This window comes from Trematomus bernacchii, unplaced genomic scaffold (assembly GCF_902827165.1).
Source record: "Trematomus bernacchii unplaced genomic scaffold, fTreBer1.1, whole genome shotgun sequence".
NCBI lineage: Eukaryota > Metazoa > Chordata > Actinopteri > Perciformes > Nototheniidae > Trematomus > Trematomus bernacchii.
In genome coordinates, this window is record NW_022987429.1 from 1,968,724 (window position 1) to 1,991,783 (window position 23,060).

The window sequence follows — 23,060 nt, forward strand, 5'->3', positions numbered from 1 at the left end:
GCTAGCTAATTATTTTTGCAGGATTGTTACATTTTTGAGTTTGCTGCTTCATGATTGAATACACTTATTGTAGGATGTTTGGATAAATCGTCCGCTAAATGAAAAGTGAAGTAATGAAAAATATCAATCTGTCAAACCTACAGTAATCAATCCTTTTCAGGGTACTTTCTGAGATAAAGTCAAAGTAAATTAGAAAAAGTGACATTATTATACAACCAACTATTCACTCACTATTTAAGTAAAATCTAGACTGTGCATCTTCACACGTTTCATCTCCAAATGGCAGCAAATATGAGATTCAGAGTTTCAAAATCTTGAAACATGACCTAAGCAAACTGTAGGCAGCAAGCTCATGTTTGCCCAGCTGGCCTGTCTGATCACTTTATACCAAAGAGATGAGCGAGGCATCAGATCAAACTTTGGCACGTTCAGCTTTTCTCTGGACGGAGTCTCAGTGAGTTTGATAATAAAGTGTGTGCAGCAAATGAAACAGTTCTTTACATTCAAGTCAAAATGACAGGTTATTTCTTCTTATATGTAACTATTTGCCATTTTTCCTAAAATTATTTTATGATAATAAGCTAAATATCTTTTGAGTTTTGGATTGTTAATTGGATAAAACAAGGCATAGATGTTACTTAAGACTTTATATTATTGACACATTAATTGAAAATTAAAACAATTGTTAGTTGTCATCTTCAAAGTGTAGTTTATTACTAAAACGGTATTATAGTGTGAAAAAAACAGCGTGTACCCCAGATTTGATGCCATGCATTTACTGATCTACATTGCTATGTGAGCTTGTGTGAAGCATTTATTTCTGTAACCTCTAAAGATTGTTTTGATGTGTTTATTTGTTTTATGTTCAGATATAACCATCAAGTTTTACTGCAACACACATTTCCCCTTGGGGACAGTCAACTTTATATTTAAATAACGCAACCCTAAATGTCTGAATAGATTTACTCTCAAACTGTTATTGTTTTGGGTGAGAAACATCTTAGAGACTGAAAACACAAAGGCAGCTTGTCTATAGAACATATTTCATTATAGTGTTTTGCTAATCTCACTTTGTAAATCAATCCTTCAAACGATGGCCCATTACGTCCTCATCAACACTTTCTTTATCAGCCTGCCAACCTTTAGAGCTGCCATGCAAAACTCTGCAGACAGCTCCGTCAGGTAATGTTGAAAAAGACAATAGGTGGAAACTGCCCTAACCTATTTGCCAAATGCTCTGTCATATAATGCCCTGGTGTTGCTCTATTGTCTAATCCTACAGCTGAGGCCTCTAAAAGGATTCATCGGCCTAATAAGATGAATGGGCTTTGACCCTGAAGCTGCTAAAAGCCAACCTGGCCAATTTATCTGAGTGACCTCCACTCTTGGCAGAGACGTCCCTCACCTCTCTTGGAAGCCTTTAGGCAGGATCAATACAATAGAGGCAAAACAATCCAAAACAACAGAGAGTATAGAGAAGGTGGGATACAATCACTCATTGCCTTTAACCACCCTGATTAATATGTTTTATATAAGCCATAACAACTGCAACTGTCTTTACTGTAATATATGAATGATTTGGGATTTAAGTGAGTTTTACTTTAAATACTTACATTACAGTTATGCTGCTTATCAGCCATAATTCAATCAGGTATTCTCTAGTCACAAATGGCTAATGTGAAGCAAGCTGTCAGCTCTATATCAATTCATGAGTAATTTTATTATGCAAACCACAGTCATGGCTATTCCAGGGCCTTGAATGTAACAGCCAGATTTTAAAGCGAAAATAAGATTTTCTTGACTAAATAAAGGATTCTATTTCATGTTCTGTTTATCGTTGTTGGGTCGTGTTCAACCGAGATAAAAGGCTCTGCTCAGATCGGTCACGCAGGATACGAAGAAGAGACCCTCTTACACGAGAATATGTTTTCTCTCTTTGAGCATGAATCAGTTTACACGGTATACAATATCAATCGTTGGCCTCAAATCCATATCTGCAAAGTGCTTAGGTTTGCATTGGTGATTAGATGAATTGAACTGAGAACAGTCTGTTACTTGAGCATCCCTTCATAGCCCGGATACCTAATGCCTTCCCCCCGCCTCTGAAGTGACCACAGTTTCAGGATGCTTTGCTCCGGGCACTTGGCCAGAAAGCTTTATGTATTCTGATATCATTCATTTTTAATCAGGACCAGAATATCCTTCCAAACCTCTTGCAAGCTGCCTTTGGCTACAACGCATCAATTTTGTTATATTTGTATTGATTTGGCAGTTTTCCTCATTGTCATTTGTTTAATTTGATTGTTAATATGGCTAATACTCCATACAATAACTGCTGAAACCACTCAATTAAAACGCTTTCTATTTCTTTGTGTTTTCAGCTGCTCTTTTCTCGTTGCACAATTATGCATTTTCCCACTATAGCATATTGTAGTCACTGAAAATATTGTGTGTGTTCAGCATTTTTTACTTGGCTTTCCACTTCCAGGTGCCCAACCTGTCTCTCCTTGCATTGGAAGGGTTTCTTCACATGACTGCTGGGGAAGAAAGGACATGAGAGCATAGGGGAGGGGAATCTTCTTCTGTGGTTTAATGAGTTTGACAATGAAAGTGACACTGCGTCCTCCCTGGACCTTGCCGTGTGATCAATCATAACAATGGCTCACCATTTCCCCCTCTAGATAGTGACCTTTCTTCCTTCAGGAGAGGAAGTGTGTGTAGGAGGCTGTGTGTGTTCCTCCAGATGTAGTTGTGCCATCACCCAATCAGCCCTTAACGTCCTTATGCATAGCCATAAGGGTGTCCTTTAGCTGGGGACGTTTTTTATCCCAGGGAAGAAGAAACGCCCAATTTAAGGAATACTGATCAATCATATCCTGCCCTATAAATCCTTTCAAGCTTAGAATTTCTTTAAGGGGTGAAGTTAGGTTTATATATTTTGTAATCCCATCAAATGGACATCTTATAAGGTTATTTGCTGCGATCACTCCAGTGAGTAGAACTGCCAAGATTTCATGCAAATATCATGAGGGCGATTATTTTTAAGTCTGCTTCTCTCATAGTTTATTGCCCATAACTACAGAAAATAAGCCAATACGACGTCTCATCAGTATCCCGCTAACTGTATTTTCTGTGGTGCCGTGTCCTTTTTCTATAAGCACAGCATATTAGCTCGACTACTTATATAACGCATTAAACAATCCTAAAAATATTGGTGCTATCAAACTCATCTTAATATGCTTCAGCCACAAATGTCCCATGTCGGCAATAACGCGTCTAGACACAATTTTATAGCCATTTTTATGCCACTCTTAATTTGTGTTTTATCTTCTCAGCAGTGGTATATACAGTCTATACTGTCTTTAAAACTATATAAAAACCTGATCAATACAGATACAGATCAGTAAAGTATCTCAAGTGGACAAGTTTAAAAAAAGAAGCATTTTAGATGGTAAAAAGATAACTTTATGTTTTGTATAGCTAGTTCTTTGTTCATGGATAACTTAAACTTGGTGTGCTCATAGCACAAATCTACAAAAGGTTAAATAGTATAAATGTATTAGTAAACTATCCAAACAATGGAAAATATACATATACTATTGTTGGAATTAGTAGGAAATACTCCTAGGAAAAAGAGGAGAGGAGAGTGCCTTTTTGCCATAAGAAATATCTGCAGGTTTTTCAAAGACTGAATACAGCCCTGCCAGCCTCCTTTAAAACGGTATGAAAGCTGAACTGCATATAGGATGATACGATACTGGCTTCTGGGAGGAAAGAAAAAAAAACTTTTCTCTAAGCTTCCTGCAGTGAGTAGGGATGTCCCGATCACCTTTTTTTGCTCCCGATCCGATTCCGATCATTTGATTTTGACAATCTGTCGATACCGATTTTTCCCGATCCGATCTTTATGCAATGCATTAAGAGAAAAAAAAGGTAACAGATAACGGCTGGTCATCCAACGCGATGAATTCAGCTATCTTGGCTGTTATTTTTTTGGCCAGTGAAACAGTGAAAACACTGTTCTGGGGCAGTTTCTCTTTCCTTTTAAAAGTCTCTGAAAGTGTCGGTTGTTTCAGTGCCTTTACCTGAGTGGCCGCTGTGTACTCCTCGTGTTGTTGTTGGTGTTTGTATTAGATTGGTCGTGTTGAACGTAGCTCTGTTCTTTCCACCACGCCGAACCTCCGCCTTGCAAACATTGCATCTGGCTGTTACACTGCCTTCGCTTTCAATTTTATAGTACTTCCAAACTCCTGACATTTTCTCTGTCCCGACTCCCGAGGCACCAGCTGAACGTAGCCTCTTGTTAGTTTACTGCTACTATTAGACACTGCGCCCTGCCCACTCTGTTGCCAGATTTGAGAGAAATAAGCAACCAGGTCTATGAAAACAAGCCCAAAAGAAGCAACACATACATGATGTTGTGTAATTTTAAACCAAAACTAAGGCCTCAGGATGACTTTAAGATGTGAGCATGGTCATTTTTGTTTTGTAACATTCAATAAAATAATAAAAAAAATGTATTACATTTTTTTTTTTTTAAATTAAAAAAATTCCGATCCCCGATTTTTTTCTCCCGATTCCGATCTTTTGAAAATCACGTGATCGGCTCCGATCCCCGATCACGTGATCGGATCGGGACATCTCTAGCAGTGAGTGCTTGCTACTAATTTAAAGTGGACCTATCATGCTATATTTGAATAATATAGTGTAGGACCATACCTATATAAGGCATATTTATACTTTTTTTTTTGCAAAATACCAAACAGATCATGCATTTTAGCCATGCCTCATTTTGCTCAATTTGACATTTTTTTGCTCTGTGTTTGTAAGGGCAGATTCTGTGAGAACAGCACCATCTACAGGCCTGGCATATGTACTACAGCGTCTCCAGCGCTTTCGAACGGCAATGGCCGTGGCTGTCTCCTCCTGATTGATGGAGTTGGCCCAATAGCCGTAGCGCCACCGTCCTGCCGTCAGGACAGTGTTCAAATCTGGATCAGTTTTTATCAGATCCGTTGCAGCCCCTTTTTTAGAGATTTGGGTATGGAGGAAAATAGAGAGGGTTGTGTTTTCTGACACTTGGTGAGTTCCCTGGAACACCGGGGACACATATTCATGTATAAAAGACGTACAAAAGTGCATTTTGCATGATAGGTCCCCTTTAAGGCACCTCGAACATATGAACAATTCTATAAATTACCTGTTTTAATCTGGACCTTTGACAACAACATTTGGATTTGCAGACATGTCCAGATATTTAACCTGCTAGATATCTCACGGGCCTTTGCACCACATTGGCGGATCTCTAAGGTCGCGTCTCTGAAGACTGACACAATGCAATCGTTGCAGAAGGGAGTTTGCGCCAATTTGCCTCCGTTCTGCGGCTTTGGTCGTTGATCTCCAAAAACTGTCATATAGCGGAAAATCGGGGCTGAAATGGTGGAGTGTAAGAGAACACAGTCCTTTGAAAATGTAGGAAAAAATTATCCATGCCCCCATCCTTAGTGAAGGCTATAGCCTTGATGTTTTATGTTGCAAACAGCACACTAGGTCTACATCCTGTGTACAAGGCTCCATCAACATCTTTCATCCTCTTAACTCAGACAAAAGTTAGAGAATATTTCAAACGGCTAAAGTAAATAGAGAGAGAAACCTTTTAATGTGTGCCATTGTTGGAGCTAGATGAAATGCGCACATGACGAAAACCCTCTGAAATCCTGACTGAAGTCAAGGCCTTTTAATGAAACATTTATTAACGTGTGTATAAAAGACTCTAACACACTTCCACTGCCATTGAAATGATCCAGCTGTATAATTTGTAGTTAACATTTTGCATTTAAACTAGGGCAGCTCAACAAAATGTGTTTAGACAAATTGTCATCATTATAATTGGCCACTTAATAGGAGTTAAGACTTTTGTATTTTGGTTTTATCATTATTACAGTAGTGCATTGTTTAGCATAATTTTCTTTCCCGTAATAGAGTCTTTGAAATGGTTTTATTGTTTAGTTGCATGTTAAATTCGATTTGTAGCTTTTTCTGCAATACAGCAGGTTTTGTCTGAGTGATTTGTTGAAGGACACCTTGGAAACAATGCACAAAAGATCTTTTTTCAAACCCACTGTTCAGAGAAAAGACAGGCAAGCGTGACATAAGATGATCCTACGAGTATGACAACAAGCAGAACAGAGACGTTTTCTACATTTAGATGAGAACACAACAGAACAATCACACTGACTTCCAACTTTTTGATTGCAAACATCCAATTGGGAGCAGCACAAAGGTCAAAGCCACAGCACCATGACAATAGATATAACAAATATTCCCGTGTCCCAAGATATGGAAGAGGAAGGAGATTGTGAAAGGAAAAAGACAAGAAACGAAACAGATTGGTGGGTTGGTGCTAGTCTGGGGACGTCGTCTGAAAACCCAGCGGCACTCCAGGAAAAGAGAGAAAATCTATTTTAGCCAATATGAAATAAAAAAAATAGATATATATACAGTCTAGTTTTTTCTGACTGCTCAACTTTTGTCAGTTTTTTCAGCAATAAATATTATACTGCTTTAAATTCACACTTGATATTGTTTTTACCTTGCAATATAGTTTATCCACTTTACAAGCAATCAGTGTAACACATCTCAGGAGACGTGAGATGGATCTGGGTTTATACAAATATTCATGGTTGCTGAGGAGACACCAGTAAGACATGTCATTATGAATTATGAACAATTGGACCAACATGTTAATCCGAGTTTCTTTCATTGATATTCATAGGGTATAAAATGGCTTCCTGACGATTTCCGTATTGCATGGTAATACAATCACTCAATTAGGCTGTGTGATGAAGTGAAATGAGCCATTTTCTCTCGCGGACAGTAAATAGCGGCCCTCGTAATTGACAACTGCAGAGTAATTCCTAATCGTAATAACATGGCCTGGGGTCTGGCCCCTCCACGTGATTAGACTGAGCCAAAAATGGGCTAAAACAGGGCTGTCAGTGATACCGGGCAGAACTGGGTGAAACTTAAGTGACAGAAAGTTGATAGAGTAGGTGAGGACAAACATTGAAACTGGACTTTTTCCTGTCAATTATGAGCACGATGGCGGAGGTTGAGTGTCAAACTTTGTGCTGAAGTTGATACAATCAGTTGATCATACATTACTGGGATTACAGAGAATAAATTGCTCAATATTGTGATAACGGTTTTAATCATTCGAGTCATTTATGGCACAAATAAGCCTAAATAGTGTGGGTTAAGCTTCTAAAACGTGAGGCTTGGCTCTCTTTTTTGTTTTCTGTGTTATATCAATCGAATATTTTTGGGTCTTGGACAGAAAAGTCTATGAAATGTGATTATTTCTCATCATTTTCTGATGTTAATAATGTGTTGATTTTGCCTGATTAGGATCACACAATCGTTTTGGATTTTACACTACATGCACAAAGAAAAGGTCTACTGTGTTAAGTGTCTGTAGTGAAATACAGAGGACTGAATATTTTTCATATTTCAAAAGGACAGCATAATTGCAAATTAGCATTTTAAAAAAAAGGATCTCTTTTTTAGAAACCTAAATATTGAGTCTGAAAATGCAAGGTTTTGATTTTCAAAGTTGATGTCGCCCAATATTTATACCAAAAGTTAAGTCAAAGACTGTTCTTTCATATAATTAATGCATTAATTAACACATATTTCCACATCAACATGTGTCTTCACATGCATGATATTAGTATGAATTCTATCATCACCATATAAAAGGGCTATAGTAGTTCCAAGAAAATCTGTTTTCCCTTATTATCATGCAAATGTATTCAGCTAGACACTCCAAAGTCTAATCATATCATCCACTCTGTAGGGGGTAGCTGTGGTGAGAGCCGAAAGTTTTTCACCATGTGTTTCTGTTATGTTAATTTGTCTACACACAGATATAGTCCACCGATAAAACAACAGGACATCGCACAAATACAATGCATCAAGGTGTTGAGCTGTTAAAGGGTAGCTCAAAATTCCAATATCGTGGTCAGTTTGTCATTTGCTTTAACAAAAGTTCAAATGTCCCCAACCTTTGCTCCGCACAGAAACATGGCAATGACCTCCTCCGCGCTTTCAAAGTACTCCAGGATAGAAACCTGAAATCCTTTCACAACACTGATGAGCACAACACCTGCCATGACACCTCAGCACGTCATCGCCCTATCCCGCATCCCCTGTCACCCCGAGCACTAACAATGTGAGCACTTAACCGGTGACAGCGGCAGCAGGCAGTGATGACAATAAATGATGGCAATCAAAGTGCGCCTCCTCCTTTGACGAGGAACGAAATGAAGCTCAGCCACCTTTCCAGCTCCTATTAACAAATGATGAAACTGTTTTCTCTGCCACTCTAGTAGTGTTCTTCAAAAAACACGTTGAGATGGACGGCCCTTTTGACCAAAAAAGAACTGTCAGATGTTATTTATTCTTTTTGTGGCCGTATTGTGCCATATTGAATTACGAAAGTAGCGAGGGAGGATTTCTGCACGCTACGATCAATAGGCTGATTCCACTGTCACAATATAAGGCAGAGATCTGAGACTGCAGTTTGACAGATGGCGTGTCACCTCCGTCAGTGTGACGTCCCGCATGCGCTTGTGTGTAAATGCCTGCACTTTTGCTTTATTTTTTCTGTTTTGCAGAGATAGTGAGAAACAAAGTGAGATATGTGAGTGTGTGCAGGCATATGTGTGTATGTGAGGCAGGAGAGGGGGAGAGACGCAGAGTGAGAGAACAGGAACACGTGCACACAGAAGCATGTTCGAGGGGTGTCTGAAACGCTTTCATACTCCCACCAAAAAAGCCTTTGGTGCTTGCTGTGCTACAGCACACTTTGCTGCGACTCCTCCACTGATTTAATTAACCTTTACTGGCACTGTTCACACCATTTCTGTGAGCTATACCCAACTGTAAAATGTGTACGACTGCAGTGTCGACCTGTGACTTTAACAAATTGAAATTATTTTCTGATACATGCCCTCGTAAACAGTCCCGGACTCCAACGAGGCGGTAAAGACACGCGAGGGACGGCTGCTGCTCACTGGATATCCTCCGTGAAAACATCAAAGGGACACACTTTTTTCCTCTGAGACTACTTGGGACAAAAGGTGCAGGTCAGGGCAAGCGATGCTTCTTTAACAAAGGATGACAGGCATCGCAGTGGAAGTCCCTTTCTCCTAACCAGGGGTCAGCAGAGCCCAAGCCCCTCCACCCGACAATACACCTCATGTGTGACGGTTTACACATCACGATGTACTGCAGTGCCGTAGCTGCAGTACCTAACAAGTCAGTGCTCGCTTTTTCACACCCTATTAGGAATACAACTCAACTGGGCCATGCTATGTTTCTGTTTGGTGCAGTCATTCATGTTTTATGAGGGGTATCATATTGATTCTGAAGGCAGCACAGTCGACATTAGGGTCGGAAAAAAACACCTTTCTCAATGTTCACTTTACCACAGCAGCTATACGTTGACCTAATGACCTAAAATATGAATATTTATTTCACACAAACACTTAAACTGTAACGTTAAAAAATACATTGCAGGGTAGAGCTATAGCAGCTGTAGAATGGCGGCCCCCTCAGTTGGCTTTGTTCACAAGGTAAGACGTCTGCCTTTTGAAATGAGGACATTTTCTCTCCTTCATTTAAATATGTTGTCTGTGTTTTTTGGTGGTGTTGAATCTTACATTTAAAAAGTAATTTTAAACTGTGATGGGTTCCCAAAAAAAATTACATTCCATCTTCTGCAGAGCATCTTAAAATTCAATTTTACTTAAAGGCCAAGAGTGCATGAAAGTACAATTATGCATCTCCCATTTTTCTCCCAAGATATTTAAACAAATTGAAATATTTCACTGACAGCTGTTTGGCTGCGTGGGATGAAATACACAAAGGACGTCAGATGACCCACATTCTAACCCTGCAGAACAAATAATGCCTCACTAAAGACCGAGGTCACCTTATGAAACCAGTGCAGTGTTCAAGTATTTCATCTTTAACTAGTCTTTGAAAAGAAAATATAATGTTTTGCTCCTGCCGTCATTGCAAATACAGGACTATTCACAGACAAATCTATTACCATTGAAATAAATCAAGTTTACAAAAGCAACACTGGAAAACTAATTAGGGCCTAACACTATATTAATGCATTTCACATTATGTAGATGTAAGTAATGAATTATATAAAATAACTAATACTTTGTCGCTGTTGGAATGGGGCTTTATATTTATACTGTTCTCTTCTCCTAATCTTTAGGAATTAACATGCTTTCAGAGATTCTCATACTGCAAGAATTACAATTACAGTAAACTGGTTAAATCTCCACTTTGTTTCACTTCCACTGCTCAGTGCAAACATCCTTTATATAAATCAGGGTGCCACTTATCGCAGGATTAAGCTCCCTACAGGCATGAAGTTTTAAAACTATACAGCTGGTACATGTCACAGCGCTAATGTAACAAGAGACAGTAAGAACGCATATGTAAATGTGTGTGTATATACAAAGATGCGTGAGTGTGTGTTTGTGTAAGGCGAGCTATAACTGTCAGGTATAGGCAAGCATTTATCTAAATAACTGCAGGAGGAGAAATCACCTTTGTACTTTCTAAAAAATATCACCATAAGCAGGGTTATATTCAAAAAAGTAATTTATATATTTGTTTAAACTAACATTTTAGATATATTTGAGAGTTGTATGTCTTCAAGGTGTTTTTTTCAAAGAAAATAAATAAATACATTTTGAAAGCTTAGTGAATTTTAGGGTCGGGTTTGTTTTGTAGGTTAATGTTGTAAATACTATGTTATAGTGCCATTAGTTAAAATATAGATACCACATGGAGATGATTGTACCTCGAAAACCAATAAAACGGAGGCTTTAATCAATCAGTTTAGTTTTCAAGGGATTTTATCACTAGCAGGGGATTTTCTTAAGTGTAAAATCAATGAAAGCTGTTAAACAGACATCGTTTTTCCTCTGACTTCTTTATTTAAAAATCATAAAACATGTGTTAGGTTGTTAGGTGTTTTATTGGCCATGATAATTCAATTACGGGCTTTAAAAAGGAAAATTAGAAAAAAGAAAATGCAAGAAAAACACATAAAATCAATAAACATTTTTTTTAAAGTTGGCAAATTATCTTAAAAATGATCTTATTTAACTGACATCTCCATCACTTTTATAAAAATACACTTCATGTAATATTTTGTAGCCTAAATACAAATGTACCACTTAAAAAAAACAGCCAATATTATTCTGCCTCTGTGGCTGCACTCAGCGGATCATTTCAAAAGCTGCGGATCGACAGCACGACAACTCTAGCTTCATTTACAAAAAGCCTGACCTCCTCTACTTGGATCGGGAAGGTTAACATTTGCAGATGCCGCGCTCTGTGAACGTTCGCACAGCTTCGGTACTTGTCTGTGTCGTACACTCTGTAGAACAGAGCGAATTAGAATGAAATATTGAGTTCATTTATGAATAAGTGGGGCTGAACGGCCCCTTGTCGGAGCTTCTGCGTGCATATTCAGTTGATGGAAACCTTTGGATGGGTCATTTCTCTTAGCTGCTTCATTAAATAGTGAAAGTCAAAAGTGCAATGCCTCCTCTCAAATCTTTTTTTAAAAATAAACCAAGATCTATAGAGGTGGAGTGGGCAAGGTTTTTCTTAGATACGATACGAAATCTAGATGACAAAAAGGACATTAGGTCCAAAAATAAAAGAGACATTTCATAATACCACGACACACAGTATTCCTACTTCTCTACATGGGCAGCATATTAAAAAATCTGTGCAGTTAAAAAAACTACCACACAAAGTAAATTAGTTCTTGCATGTTTCTGCTTTTGTAAGATTAAAAACACGCCACCTGGGATAGAGATCTACTAGGTATTGTTTATTTTCCTATAATGAAACTAATTGAGACGATAGAGAGTTAGATAAGGTCTCAGTGGGACGTTGTATTAACGGGAGCCAATCAGCAGCGGCTTCTTGAGACGCTTTGAAAGGAAGCTCCAGAGGAGGTATGCCAGAGGGGCGCAGGGTGGAGTGTATGAGTGTGTGTGGGTGTGTGTGCTCATGCAGTGTAAGTGGCGGGGGGCAGGTGCAATCGAAGCCCAATGGAGAACCTATTGACGCTGCGTTGTCTCGGAGAATAAAGCAATGAATGTTGACATGGTTTTGTGTTTGGCATGTACACCAACAAATATGAGTGGATTGGAGCGCTAAGGAGGTGAGGGTTATGTTTACCGGCCCCTCTGTGGTTGGGCCCAGCTTTTAGTGACTCATAAATGCATACTGGGCCAAAGCAAAGGCCAGACACTGGAACAAATACACGGGTGGGGATTTTGATGGCATTTTGAAAAGGTAAAAGACTTACTCAGCGCTTCCCCCCCCCCCCCTGGAGACAAGCTCACTATGATGAATACTGCCATTAAGAAAATGACTTGTCTCAAATGTCAGACTGGAGCCAATGTTTTCAGAATAAAAATTGATAGCACATGAACACAAGACATTTTCCCTTTTACCCCCTTCTTCTTTTTTAAATGTTCTAGCCAGGAAAGTGTAATCAACTCTAATTATGTTTAACTGCCTGCCACTCTTTGAGATCATCAGTTTCTTAAAATAATTGGAGCTTTATATTCAATGTCTTTTAATGGTGATGGCTCACACTATGATGATGATGAATGATGTCTAATGTCAGCAGCACTTAACATCAGAGGATATTTTTTAAAGCTTTACACTTAAACATATGAAGATGAGAAGATCAATTAAATTGGGGGAAATATTGCTAACTAAAAAAATTGTCTGAAAAGATGCAATGAATGTAAACTAAAACAAATAATGCAGGGAGATGAAATAATGTTAAAAACCAGATCTACATTTCATTTGAACGTACATTAAAAGAGATAGAAAATGTCTTTGTCAGATGCAAACTGACCTTGCAAGAGGTAATGGTAGCAGAACTAAAAATAAAAATATGTTTAACAAAGTGTCAATTCAACAACAATACGCATATGCAGCTACCTTATACGCATTGCCGCCATAGGAGGCAACAAAGATTTGCTCTCTTCAAACAGAGAACCTCAATCCTCTGTCTCAGGTTTCCAGCATGATCAAATTTGCACTTCAAACCATCCTAGCCATTTAATCAGCCATTGTGCATGCCCAGTCAACCACTGCAGAATTTCTAAGCAAAATCTCAGACTGAGGCACACAAAGCTATCTTTGATTATACGCTGGCCCGTGGGGAAACTTTATCAAACTCCTTTGCTTCCTGTGGAGAAGAACCAGGTGACTATAGGATCTGCTCAATCGCTGGGCCACATTTTTTTTCTGCACACAGCAAGGAATCACTCCTTTGATCCAAAGAGAGGCAGCTGCAAATTCCTCTCTAGATACCGGCCCCACCAATCACGCTTAAGCTTCCTTCAACCAATCAGGGCCTTGTCTCCAGCGTCAAAGCATAATCCAACCTACTGCTGCCTTTTATACATGCCGATTCCCTCCTCCTTTTGCAGAGTGATGTGAGCTGCAAACAAATAAGCATTTTCAGGTCGAAGAAACAAAAGTGTGCCCTACTCACCCATCTCGTTGTCGGATTTATTGTCCATTTCCGTGTCAGTGAGGGTGAGTGCTGAGTTGGAGCGACTGGAGAGGCATGAATCCTGCCCAGAGTTTGCCCCCGTTCCCCAAAGAGTCATTGTACGTTCCGGTGATACAGGCTCATGGTTCTCCGTAGCGCCCGGCCCTCTGGAGTAGCTGCTGAGGGGGTGGGAGAGGCCGGTCTCAGGGCAGATCGCCAAGCCTCTGCGGGCCTGGGGCTCACAGATTCCAAGTTGCCTCAGCGAAAACGTCTGGCCTGTGAAGGATAGGAGTTGTAAAGTTAACAAACCAATCAACAACAACATTAATGGCCAAGTGCAGGGATACTTAAAAAAAACACTTAACCTGAGAGCAGGGTGCAAGGAGAAGGGGTAATGTTGAATTAAAGTCTTAACAACATCCTTTCACACTCATCACCTTATTAAGATGCTTAGAAGCTTTTTTCTCTAACTTAAATCACCTAAATCACACTGCAGCTAAAACCTGATTTTGTATTAGATTAGCTGTTCAAGATTACCTACTTTAATTATCTATCTAAACCAAAACAAACCTAATGAAAGTCAAGCCCTTTGTGTTAATCCGAACATATGAAACATTTTTAAAAACTGTTTCAGACACAGCCCGTTTTAGAATACATTATTACCATCATTTGGTTGTTTCTTCTCTTGTAATATTATTTTGTTTCTTAATTTGCAAAGCCTTCAAAGACACTGTTGCATTCAAGCAAAACAAAGTTATTACATTTAAGACACACACATTTTGCAGATAAATTAAAATACCTCATAGTGACTGTATAACAAAGCTTCAGAAAAAACAAGAACATATTCTTAATGTTTAACTGCAAAGCTGTCATTTTAAATATATATTCTATGCATGCAATTGTATTATGTTTTCCTTTAGGTCAGTATCATAATGATAGCCCATGTAAAAAAAATATGAATTAAATAAAAATTATTTGAGCTAAAACCTTCCTTTTCTATGTTTTATTTCGGTGTGTTTTAGATGTAAATAACATCAAACTTATTTGAAGGCAATACTATATATATATATATATATATATATATATAACATAATGTATTGGCAATGCAGTATTATTTATAAAGATTACATTTTTAAGAGTTCAAGGTCATATGTGTCAACATTGTTAAAAATAAGAAAAATAAACACCGCACTTTGAACAATGTGTTCAAGATGATCTAACATATATTTTTAAATGTATATATCTCAATTAGAAGTCCAAAAGTTTCTTTATAATGTCTCTTTGTAATGTATTTAGTTGTCATGGAATTGATGCAGAAAAACACTTTCAAAGTAAGTGTGGCACATCTGAAAATGAAGATTTCTGAAAATGTTATTCAGAAAATGGATTTTCCTCACATAAAAATACATATTCATAATATATTCATATTAAAATGATCATTAGATAAAGACATTTTCATACACCATCACACCCACACACACACACACACACACACACACCACACACACACACACACACACACACACACACACACACACACACACACACACACACACACACACACACACTTGAGCAGATACTGTAGCTAATGTACACTCATTTACACAAAATATGTTATTTTTCCACTACCGAATGAATAACATTAAGTCTGACATTTACTGTGATTGTATAAGAAACAATGTAATTGACATTAATTGCCAACATTTAAAAAAGCAATAAAGAAAAAAGACATTCTTCCCACAACTTCATAATAATCCTATTAATACTAAAATGGGCACCAATTAGCAGAAAGAAAATGTAAGGGAGAAATGGATAGATTTTCTAATTGCAATTTTGCGAGCCAAAAGAGTACCATTACTGCTCAAACTTTTTAATTACAGAAATTAGAGCAGTTTCTAACAGCCAATTAAAGGACAGGGTTATTTACTGGGAGTTTTCCTTTCATATTTTAACAGCATGAACATTTTATAAGGTCGGACATGTATCCCAACCAAAGTAAGTTTTCTCTTAAAAGGTGGGGAAATTAAAGTAAATTCTGGCATAGTAGACGTTCTTTGTCAAACTTGCACACAATTAGTGGGAGATACAAATGGTAGCATGGAGTAAACACAACAAACAAAATCCCAGCACCCATGTTAATTTACCAATGACATTTAACTAGTTTAACTAATACGAATAAACATCAGTAAATAATAATAATGGATATAAGAAATGTGTTGTTTGCCATGTATATCTCTGACAAACTGGATCTTTACATGTATTTTTCAGAATTGTGGATAAAGTTCTTAATTTTGTAACTACTTATCATACTTTCTGTATAACCAGGATCAACTAACTGTGGGCTTTAAAGTTCAATATAATTGTCTTCTACTTATCCATGTCAGCTTTAATACCCACTTAGCTGATATTATGGAGATTCATCAGACAAATGTTAGGAAATGAGAATAAACATTTGCTCTTGCTAACCTGGCCTGCTGTACTCTGCGCTCTCCTTGTGGACCATGTCTTTGACTCTGCCTCCGAACAGCATCCGGGAAGGGTCATGTTCGAAAGCCTGGAGCGTCTCACTGGAGCTGTAGGATTGCTGAGTGGGTACGCGGCAGGGTCCCTCCTCCCTGCCAGCCGAGGAGGCGGTGTATCGGCGTTCCCGATCCTTATCTCTCTCGCAGAATCTCTCTCGGTCTCTCTGGCTCTTGGACAGCGAGCAGAAAGGCCGCTGCTCCCTCACCCGTTCCATGCTGCCTGCATGCTGGGTATCCAACTCCCTCCCCTGCACCACCACGCTATCCTGGGAGTCTCGCCACTGGATTATTTCAGTCTTTTCCCCTCCTTCTCTTCCTCTCCTGGTTGTATTGCTGTACCCCCAAAGTCTCCTCCTCCCCACTTTTGAACCTCTGTCGGTCTCTTCTTTAGTCCATTCAGGCTTCGGTCCACTCTACCTGGAGAAAAAGAGAGAGGAGAGGAAAGGAAGCAAGGAGCTCAGATAACACTAATCCATCTGCTTCATCTTCAAAAGTACACACTTATCCCCTTCTCAGTGCCCCACCCCCACCGCTACTGCACCATCCCTGAAACCTCACCCGTGAACTCTTGTCATACATGACTTCCCCTCTCAAGAGAAGATCACCTCCCTATTCTGTCTGCTTCAGCATTCAAAATTAGGTTCACTTTCACTCAAGTAAAAGTAGTTTTTACTACAGCTCGAGGTAGTTGCACATAATAACATTTTAATGAGTAAAAAAATGTTGAGCCTTTCAATTTTCCCATGACGATAAGCTAAAATTAACATCCCCCAAGTGTCAGTGGCCGGTTAAATGACGGGTAAATCAATACATCACGGTGGCAACTGACTTTTTGACACAATCATATCACGCTTTAATTTTTAATTTAAACTGTAACTCATACATAATTATAATTTTGACCCTTGATACGCATGTTAACCCAGTGTCAAACGCTGCACACAGAGCAGTAGAGATGATGAGTGTGATGACACATTTCATGGAGAATCGCATACCTGCAGTATATATATAAAGTATGGTGTACCAGTCAGTGACATAGTGAGACAAAGATAGGGTTGGTTTGCCTAAATGAGTAGAAAGAAATACTATTCCTCTCTATGTGATGCTGATGATTCTGATTTTCTGTTCAAGATTTGGTCGGAAATTCTGCATCCTATCGAATAAAATGAATTGAATTCAAGTTAGTGTTATTTTTTAATGTTATTTGGGTCAACTCTGTGAACTGTACCTCGTGTCAAAATGTCTAATCTTGTATTCAAAAGAGGCTCTGAAAATGTAATAGATATATTTTTAGGAAAAATGCAAAGCTGTGTTTTAGTTTTAGTTAAGCAGACTGAGACAGTTAAGAAAAAAACACACATTTTCCACACACACATGTTCTTCTATTAAGCTTAAACATTGTAGTATTCCAAACATGGCACTTTCATTTGTTCACTGAAAGTACCTTATATTAAAGTGTGTTCAGTGGACTATCTAGTATAGTAGAGTATTATATAACTATCTGCAGTAGTACAATATGTTATTCTTAATTAATAGTTGTATCATTTAAACTAATATATCTTAAGTAAAATGTAACATTTAACAGATTGTAATGTATGTGAGTATTTAAACCAATGAGTTAAATATAACAAGTACAAACAGTGATAGGAAAATGTAGCTTTTAAAAATGCACACCTTTCCATTAAGGCAAAAATACCTAATTGTCAAACCCTGCCTATGACCTATATGTCCCAATCTCTTAATTCAAAGAAGACACTCTCAGGTGGAGACAGAGCTCTAAAATGTGAAGGACAAGAGGGATGAGAATGTGACTAATCCGTAAAAAACCCTTGAGTGGAATGCGGATGGGAGCCACGGTGTGTCAGAAGTGTTTATTACCAGCCATTTTCCACTGCCTCCTTACACACACACACACACACACACACACACACACACACACACACACACACACACACACACACACACACACACACACACACACACACACACACACACACACACACACACACACACACACACACACACACACACACACACACTTCCATATCTCTCTTGGCTGAGCTGTACGACTAGAGTATCCTACTCCTTCTTTCCCCAAATGAGATCTACTTCGTTTCACATCAAGCATCAATACCTTCCAACAGGATGGCATACTGTCGCGGTGCAAAAAACCACCGGGCCCAGAGAGAATTCCCGAAAACGGAGGCATTCGCGGGTGGAGCAGAGGATGCAGGGATAATGAAAATGGTGAGCTGTTCTAGGCCTCTTTAACTTATTTTTCTCTCAGAGTTGCTGGATATCACCCTGTTCCCCAATGGGCTTAGATGCAATCAGTGATACACTCTTTTGTAACCCTGACACTCAAGTCTACCCCTACACACACTTGTTTTACGATACCACAGGACATCTAAATCACATCTCATCACTTTCAGGAAATTGTACACACCCGTCCAGATTGGCAGATTAATGCACAGGATGAGAGCTAGCAGACACGCCCAGAACCCTCCCTGATTACGATCCCCCTCTTCTTTATGGACTTGTAAAGGGATTCACTGTCTGAAAAACAGCTAATGCTACAAGTCTTACGCCCTGAGCCGCGAGCCCCCCACTATAGGAGGAATTGGATTTGTGTCCTAATCAGCTATAAGCCCTTGAGTGACCAGGCATGTCCCCATATAAACATTTATGCTTTACTCCGAGGACCAGAAGGTGCCATCTTTTTCACAGCTCATCAAAGTGTCCTGGCCGTACACACATGGGGACACTATCAGGATACAAGAGAGACATTCATGGTAGTTTAAATTATGTACAAAAAAGGTCATAGAGGCTCTTGGGGGGATTCCATTGTGTTTCTGCAGGCTTTAAATTTCAAAGGTTTTAACTACAGTATGACTACTTTAAGCATGTGAAGAATACAAGCCAGTCTGTCTTGCCTTGATTATGCGAAATATGCCTCTATAGTTACCCTACTGAGGATACACACTAATCTATGAAGAGGGACAGAAGTGCAGGGAAGTAATGGGAAGACGAGTCTGATTAAATTAGAAGAGAAATATTTGCCTGAAAAATCTAAAATGTATACCAAACCTGTGCACCTTTTTTTATTTCTGATATAACTCACTTCTATATTACCTTTACCTTCGATCATGCAGTGGCATCAGGACAGTCGGTCGCCCATGGCCACTGAGTGGAACAGTCGACACTGCAAAATTAGTGTCACACAGAGATCCTCTGGCGAGCCAGTGAGGCACGGAAAAAGACAGTTTATGATGTTCGCAGGGCAGCTCCACGCGTCCCAACGACTCCCATGCCACTTGAGTACAGTCCCCCCGACGCCTGGTACTGTCCTACACCTCTGCACTTATTTGAAGCATAGACCATAAACCATCTGTATAATATGGTGTGAAGAAACGGTGTCCAAGTCAATTGGCTCTTCAGGGCAGTTGGAGAGGTTTCAAGGATCGAAGTGAGATTTACTTGTTTCATGTCTGACATTCAGTTATTCATCAAAGATGAGAGCGGGTGTGTTTTATGCTTCCAAATGGGGATTTGGAAAAGATGACCAAAGGGTAGAGCAACATTCTTAAAATGTCCTGGAACCAATAAGTTGTTTTATACAAAATGTATTAAATATTCATCTGATATACACGGTGCGTTATTCATCAAAAGCTCAAAGGGAAGCGCCATTTTTTATGCTTCAAGCAAGCATGGCCAACAAGGAGAATAACTTTCGAGGCAGGGCTGAATCGATAAGTCACTTGATTAGTGCTGAAACAACTAATCAATTAATTGACTAAGTCGAGTGACAGAAAGTGATCCAATTGTGCAAAAGTCAGGGTCAGATTTATTCCCCAAGGAAAAATTACATTTTATGTCCGGTTCTAGCTTCTTGGTGTTAGGATTTCTGGCTTTTCTGAGTTTTATATACGTTGTTTGTTGAATATCGTTAGGTTTATGACCCCATTTGAGCAAAAAATGCAGTTTGACCACATTACCTTGGGCCTGGATTTTTTTTTCTTTACCTTATTACAGAATCCAAAAAAATAAGCAACAGCCAAATGTAAATATTCATTAAAGAATTCATCATACATACATTAGAAAACTAATCAGCTGCCCTTTTGATAAGTTATCTTAATTTTAAAGAGGAAACTTGCTTCCAATATTTTAGCAATTTGTCTGCAACATTAAAAACGTGAATTAAATAAAACATAAACATGTATTATTTAATTAATTTAATATGCTTAATCAGGATGGTTTGGTAGTGGGTAGACCAGATATAAATGATAGAGATAACACAATGTTAACAGATTCAGATGTTAATGTTGCTACATCCTGATTGGTGCATGGAAGCACATGACATCATGATTTTTCAACTGAGCCCCGCCCACATCAAACCAGGTTAAAGAACATAAAGAAATATAAAAATCTCTCATGTGAAATAAACACACCAGCATATAATGTGTTCCTATATGAAACTATGACAACAGTAAGAAGCTTATTGAGACAATGTCTTTTTCGGGTTTATTTATCGGGCAAACGGCCACTGGCTTTGATGTTGGATTTTTTTAAACAGAATAACAACAATATCAATAATCATTACTCAGAGCGGAGATATCTTGAAACAGCAAAAAAAGTTGAATCAATAATTAACCTATACAACTACACCGGCTTACAGTGAGCTAGCACACACTCCTGACATCAGCACACAAAGCATTTTGTAAAAAGTAGCCACCGCTGAGCAGAATGCTGAAATGGCAACTCTTCTCCAAGCCTTTGTTCTGTAATTATATTTCCACAGGGCTGCTGTACAAATCAGCTCAGATCTGCCTGTCGGTGACCTCTGTAAATACCGGTAATAAAGAGTGCACTTGTCGTTGCCGTTGTGTCCCTCCAAGACAATCCACCTGTCACCAAGTGGCCGGGCCCGTCCCCCTTCCTCCCCCCTCCTCGTCTTGTTGTTGGCCATTTGCCGGAGCACAGATCAGACGGCTGTTCGCCATGGGGAGTGGTGAGAGTGGTTGATGGAGCTGGTGAAGATCAGGGCTAGCTCCCTTTAACAGCCAGCACCTCCAACAATAGCCGGCTCTGACAGCTTTGCATAATTCATCTTGTCGAGTCTCTCTCCCCTTCCTCCTTGACGCTCCTCTCCCTATCCTCTTTCAGTTTCTCTTCAGTTGTTCTTTGTTTTTTCTTTTCCGTGCCTCCCGGCGCGGGGAGAAGGAGAGAGGGAGAACCAGGGCAGTGTTCCATCAGATGCTGCCTGTTTCCCCCTGACACCAGTGATTTTGGAGACACTGAAGTGTTTGTCTGCAGCACGTTGCCCAGACTCTGTGAATTCTGGATGCCATCTGAACCAGATTGTGTTCCTTCTTTATCGAGGCTCAATGCCTAAATCCCTTGCTGCAACATGAAGTGGGGAACTATTAGCTAAAAATACGCGACATCCAGAATCAAGATGTTGAATTCTTTAGTAGCTGATCTGTCATTTTGCACGTTTTTAGGGGATCTAATCAAGTGCTGGTTCCACATTGTTTTCTCTATATTTAATAGCTTAGTCTTTATTATTGCATTTTCTACCTGCTATGCCACTTTTGCTGTCACACTGTAAATATCCCGCTGCGGGACCAATAAAGGGATCCTGATTTAGTTGCATGGCCTTATTTTGTAATTTTTTTCTGTAATTGAAGATGTCTTGCTCTTTAAATATGCAAATATTTGACCCTATCAAAGACTGCCATGTAAAAGGGACTAAAAACTAAGCAGAGGGAAAAAGAGCAAACAATATCATGACAGCGTTTGCTTGCAATTAAACCTCAGTGGCAGGCAGCTATATACTTAGCATGCTTGGTGACGGATGAGCTTAGAGCGAGACTCGTAGGAAAGATGATGAAATCCAGCTCCATCCTCAATCTCCTGTCTGAGTGTATGATACAGAATATTCACAAGTGGGGTAAAGAGATGCATATCACTGATGCAGCCACTTCAGATTATTCCATGGCGCTTGACGCTTCCTCCCTCATATTTTTAGCATATGTAGGAAAACAAACAAAGCTACTGTGACTATGAAACAAATCACCAAAAAGGATGAGCTTTAGTCCGTGTGTTTTCTATTTTCTTTACTTGTATTGTCTGTCAATGGTAAATCATAGCGGTCAACATCTAATCCTAACCATTTTATTATTAGCTTTTTTGTCTGGGAATATAATACAAAAAAAAAAGCATCTGCCAGCACTGGGATACAACATAATAAGCTGAGCACGGATGTTTACAAATCCCCAAAATAACCCTTCACCAGTGACAGTGTGAGTTATATATTCATTGAATCTTTAGTGGGGAAACCGCAAGCACAGCCAAATTCATTTCTTTAAATATAATTGCTAGGTGTGGACAATCAGAATATAAAAAGGCAGGTTTTATTTTTCCTCTGCAGTATCTCCCTCCATCTCAAACGGTAATAGCTGGTTATTCAGTGCATTCATACACACAAGCTCCAGTGCTTATCTGTATCCAAGACTACTAGTATTGAACCCAGCTCTTATCAAAGAGGTGCTTCCTTCCATATCACACAACCAATTACACTAGACGGTCTTAATTTAATGGGCCAGAGTTTGCTTTTCTCTCAAATTGGTATCACAGAAGTGTTATTTCATACGGGGGAGCTAAGGGAGTAATGATGTTCATGTACATTCGCTAAAATTGAGAACCTTGCAAGTCGATGTCAACAATTTCCATCTCATGCTGCTTTCTCATAATGAATTGACTCGAAGGTGTGCAAAAATAAAATCAACCGTTATGGTAATTTACAGACAAACCTATGATCGACCCATTGTCACGGAAATAAATTGCAATTCACTTGCAATGAAGCTACAGACCAATCACAACGCCATGGAAGATGATTGAAATAATGACATTCACATAATATC

The 23,060-nt window shown here is 39.0% G+C and overlaps 1 protein-coding gene across 1 annotated transcript in view; it reads right to left on the bottom strand.

Annotated features, from left to right (window-relative positions):
• si:dkey-237h12.3 (teneurin-3) overlaps positions 1-23,060 on the bottom strand; it is a 139,141-nt gene that overhangs the window by 110,520 nt on the left and 5,561 nt on the right. The window contains exons 2-3 of the mRNA XM_034141707.1: positions 16,085-16,557; positions 13,619-13,894 (exon numbers count right to left, since the gene is read on the bottom strand). Coding sequence (XP_033997598.1) covers positions 13,619-13,894; positions 16,085-16,355 — 547 coding nt within the window. The 5' untranslated portion in view covers positions 16,356-16,557. The remainder of the gene's footprint in view (positions 1-13,618; positions 13,895-16,084; positions 16,558-23,060) is intronic.